The 4,084-nt window shown below is 39.6% G+C and overlaps 1 protein-coding gene across 1 annotated transcript; it reads right to left on the bottom strand.

Annotated features, from left to right (window-relative positions):
- Nucleotides 1–1,856: 1,856 nt before the first annotated feature.
- On the bottom strand, nucleotides 1,857–2,285 carry LOC104084663 (uncharacterized). Its single transcript, XM_009588583.1, has one exon. It carries the CDS (start codon nucleotides 2,283–2,285, stop codon nucleotides 1,857–1,859), a length of 429 nt encoding a protein of 142 aa, XP_009586878.1.
- Nucleotides 2,286–4,084: the final 1,799 nt, after the last annotated feature.

Below are 4,084 nucleotides of genomic sequence, written 5' to 3' on the forward strand. Positions count from 1 at the left end.
GTACCAGTTCCAAGCCTACAATCACAGCTTCATACTCTACCTCATTGTTAGTGACTGGATAACATTTATTGCTTGTCTTATGACTTCACCTGAGGGTGGAATTAAAATAATTCCCAAACCTGCTCCTTTAACATTTGAGGAACCGTCAGTAAATAGGGTCCAAGTCCCCGGATTAGCTATGGTAAACACCTGTAGTTCCTTCTCTGCTTCAGGAACTAAATTCGTGCTAAAATTCGCTACAAAATCTGCTAACACCTGCGATTTTATTGCAATTCTAGACTGATATATGATATCATATTCACTGAGTTCTATTGCCCATTTAGCTAATCTACCTGATAATTCCTGTTTATGCAGTATGCTTCTTAGGGGAAAGCAGTTATAACAAAAATAGGATGACATTAAAAGTAAGGTCGTAACATCCTTGATGGCATAATTAACGCTAAAGCAAGCTTTTCTTGGTGCGGATATTGTGTCTCAGCATCTAGTAAAGACTTACTAACATTATAAATTGGGGATTGTTTCCCTTTATCTTCTCGTACCAACACTTCACTTACCGCTACTTCTGACACAACGAGGTAAATGAGCAATATTTCACTGTCTTTTGGTTTGGCTAACAAAGATGATTTTGATAGATATGACTTTAGATCTTTGAGAGATTGTTGGCACTCGTCAATCCATTCAAACTTATTTTGCTTTTTCAGCACTGAAAAGAATTTAAAACTTTTTTCTAATGACTTTGATATAAATCTTTCCAGAGTTGTTATCATGCCTGTTAATCTCTGCACTTCTTTCTTGCTCGTGAATATATCTGGTATTTCCTCAATAGCTTTGATATATGCAGAATTCACTTCAATACCTCTATTAGAAACAAGAAAACCTAAAAACTTACCTAAAGCCACGCCAAAAGCACACTTTCCCGGGTTTAAATTTCTATTGTACTTGCGGAGAATCTCAAAGTTGTCTGACAAGTGTTGAAAGATCCCCCGCTTGTGTTGACTTGACCAACATATCGTCTATGTAGACTTCCATGGTTATTTCCAGGTGTTCTTGACATATTTTAGTCACCAATCTTTGATATGTGGCTCCAACATTTTTCAAGCCACATGGCATGACTTTGTAACAATAAGTCCCCCTATCTGTGATAAACGAAGTTTTTTATTCATCTAGAAGGTCCATTTTTATTTGGTTATATCCTAAATATGCATCTAAAAAACTTAAAAGTTCATGATATGTAGTAGAATAAATTAACTGATCTATATGCGGTAAAGGAAATGAGTCTTTGGGACAAGCCTTATTTAAATAAGTATAGTCTATGCAAACTCACCATTTTTCATTCTTTTTCGGAACCACAACAGTATTAGCTAACCAGTCAGGGTACTTTACCTCTCGTATTGAACCAATTTTCAAAAGCTTTTGTACCTCATCCTGGATCACTTGATTTTTGAAGGACCCTTACTTCCTTTTCTTCTCCTTGCCAAGTAGGTGTAATGGATCCTCATTCAGCTTATGAGTCATCACTTCTGGTGGTATACATGTCATATCTGAGTGCGACTAAGCAAAGCAATTTGCATTAGCACGTAAAAATTGAATTAACTTACCTTTCATTTCTGGGCTCAAATTTGCTCTGATGTAAACTTTTCTGTCTGGCCAGTGGACAAATAATATTATAGCTTCGAGCTCATCGGTAGTTGTTTTAATGTTCTCATTTTCCTCTGGCTCTTGAATCACATCGGGTCTCGAGTCGACATCAGTCTGTCCTTTCATGTCTTCAATTGAGGTTTTAACAGCAGTGTCCTCAACAGAATTATGTAATTGTTATTTCGCATCTGCATCATTGGCTTTTGTGCTTACGATCATCACTGAGTTGATACTTCGTGAAGCTTGTTGATCTCCGCAAATTCGACGTATTCCCCACTGTGAAGGAATTTGATAACTTGGTGTAATGTGGATGGGACAGTGTCTATATCATGAATCCATGATCTTCCCAGAATTATATTATAATCCAGGTCCGCATCTATCACCTGGAACTTTGTATCTTTGATGACCCCTTCTGCAAATGTGGTAAGTACAACTTCCCCTTTCGTAAAAAAGCTTGAATTATCAAACCCAGACAAGGATTGTGCTTTTGGTATGACTTTATCATTAGTTTGCATTTCATTTACCACCCTTAGCAAAATGATGCTCACTGAACTACCTGGATCAATCAAAACTCCTTTTACCTTAGTATCATGTACAAGTAAAGATATTTCTAGTGCATCGTTGTGAGGAATAATCAAGCCATCCATGTCTTTGTCATCGAATGTTATACGGTTTCCATCCAAGACTTGGCGGACTCACTTTCCGTGGGTGACAATGACTTTTGATATCTTTTTCACGGCTGTATATGTTACTCAATTGACCACATATCTCCTAGTTATGATGTTAACTGTTCTTTTTGGTGATGTAGGTTTTGGGGGTTCATGTCTATTCTTCATGTATGATTGTCTCCCTTTCTCACTGAACAGATCAGTAAGGTATCCTTGCTTCAATAAATGTTTGACTTCCCCTTGCAAAAGCCGGCAATCGGTTGTTCTATGGCCATGATCATTATGAAATTCGCACCAGAAATCTGGGTTTCTTTTGTTCGGATTTGATCTCATTTCTTTTGGCCATCGCACCTTATCTCTCATACCTCTTAAAACAGCCACTAACTCAGAGTTACTGATGTTAAAGCTGTAATCCCCTATCCTTGTTTCCGTACTGGAATAATTGCTTCAGGCATCCCGTTCCTTTTTGAACCTAGATGAAGAACTCACATCTTTTTGCCTTGATCTTGAATCAAATCATGCATTCTCATGTTTAGATCGAGAGTCTCCCCCTGCAGGTCCTATGTATGGCTCGTACCTATTTTTACCGGACCTCCTTTATGATTCTGAACGTCTCGAACCTGGTCTTTCATCGGCCCTTGGCTGTGCGCCTGTATCTTCTTCTATCTGCAACTTTGTACTGTACCTATTCTACACATTGTTCCAAGTTATTGCAGGAAATTCTCGCAAACTTCTTTCAACCTCTTCGTGGTTTCTGAACATTTCGCGTTCAAGTTGCTCGCGAATGTAACAACTCGACCGGTCATTTTGAGCCCTAACGCATTGTTCGGCGGTTTGAGACATTGAGTAGTTTCACTTCAGGTATTATGACTTGTACGTGTGGTCGGAATTGAAATTCACAAAGTTCGGAGTTGATTTGGAGAAAAAATTCTAATTCCAGAAGTTTTAAGTTGGAAAAGTTGGGTAAGGTTTGATTTTTGATTAAACGACCTCGGAATCGGGATTGGAAGATTCCAACAGGTTTGTATGATGATTTTGGACTTGGGCGTATGTCCGAATCGGGTTTTGGATGACCTGGGAGCGTTTCGGCACCTATTGTGGAAAGTTGGCATTTTGGAAGAATTTCATAAATTCGGGTTGAAGTGCATTTCAATGTTGTTGATGTCCCTTTGGGATTCCGAGTCTGGGAATAGCTCCGTATGATGACTCTGACCTTAGGAGCGCTTCCGGAAGTGGATTTGGAGGTCCGTAGGTCATTTTGAGGTTATTTGGCGAAAGCTGGGAATTTGAAGGTTTTTGGGAAAGTTTGACCAGGAGTGGACTTTTTGATATCAAGGTCGGATTCTGATTCCGAAAGTTGGAGTAGGTCTGTAATGTCAATTATGACTTGTGTGCAAAATTTGAGGTCAATCAGACGTGATTTGATAGGTTTCGGCATCGATTGTAGAAGTTTGAAGTTTTAAAGTTCATTAAGTTTGAATTGGAGGGTGATTCATAGTTTCGATGTTGTTTGGCATGATTTGAGGCCTCGACTAAGTTCGGAATGTGTTTTGGGATGTGTTGGTATATTTAGTTGAGGTCCCGAGGGCCTAGAGCTGATTCCGGATGGTTAACGTATCGAGTTTGGACTTGGAAGGAAAGCTGAAGCATCTGTCTTCTGGTGTAACTGCACCTCCGAGGTTTTGGTCGCAGGTGCAGAGCCGCAGAAGCGGCCAAGAGGGTCGCAGAAGCGGTTCTGGCTATGGAAGGCTGGGACCACAAATGCGGTTGAGTTCTGC

The sequence above is a fragment of the Nicotiana tomentosiformis genome, chromosome 1 (assembly GCF_000390325.3).
Source record: "Nicotiana tomentosiformis chromosome 1, ASM39032v3, whole genome shotgun sequence".
Classification (NCBI taxonomy): Eukaryota; Viridiplantae; Streptophyta; class Magnoliopsida; order Solanales; family Solanaceae; genus Nicotiana; species Nicotiana tomentosiformis.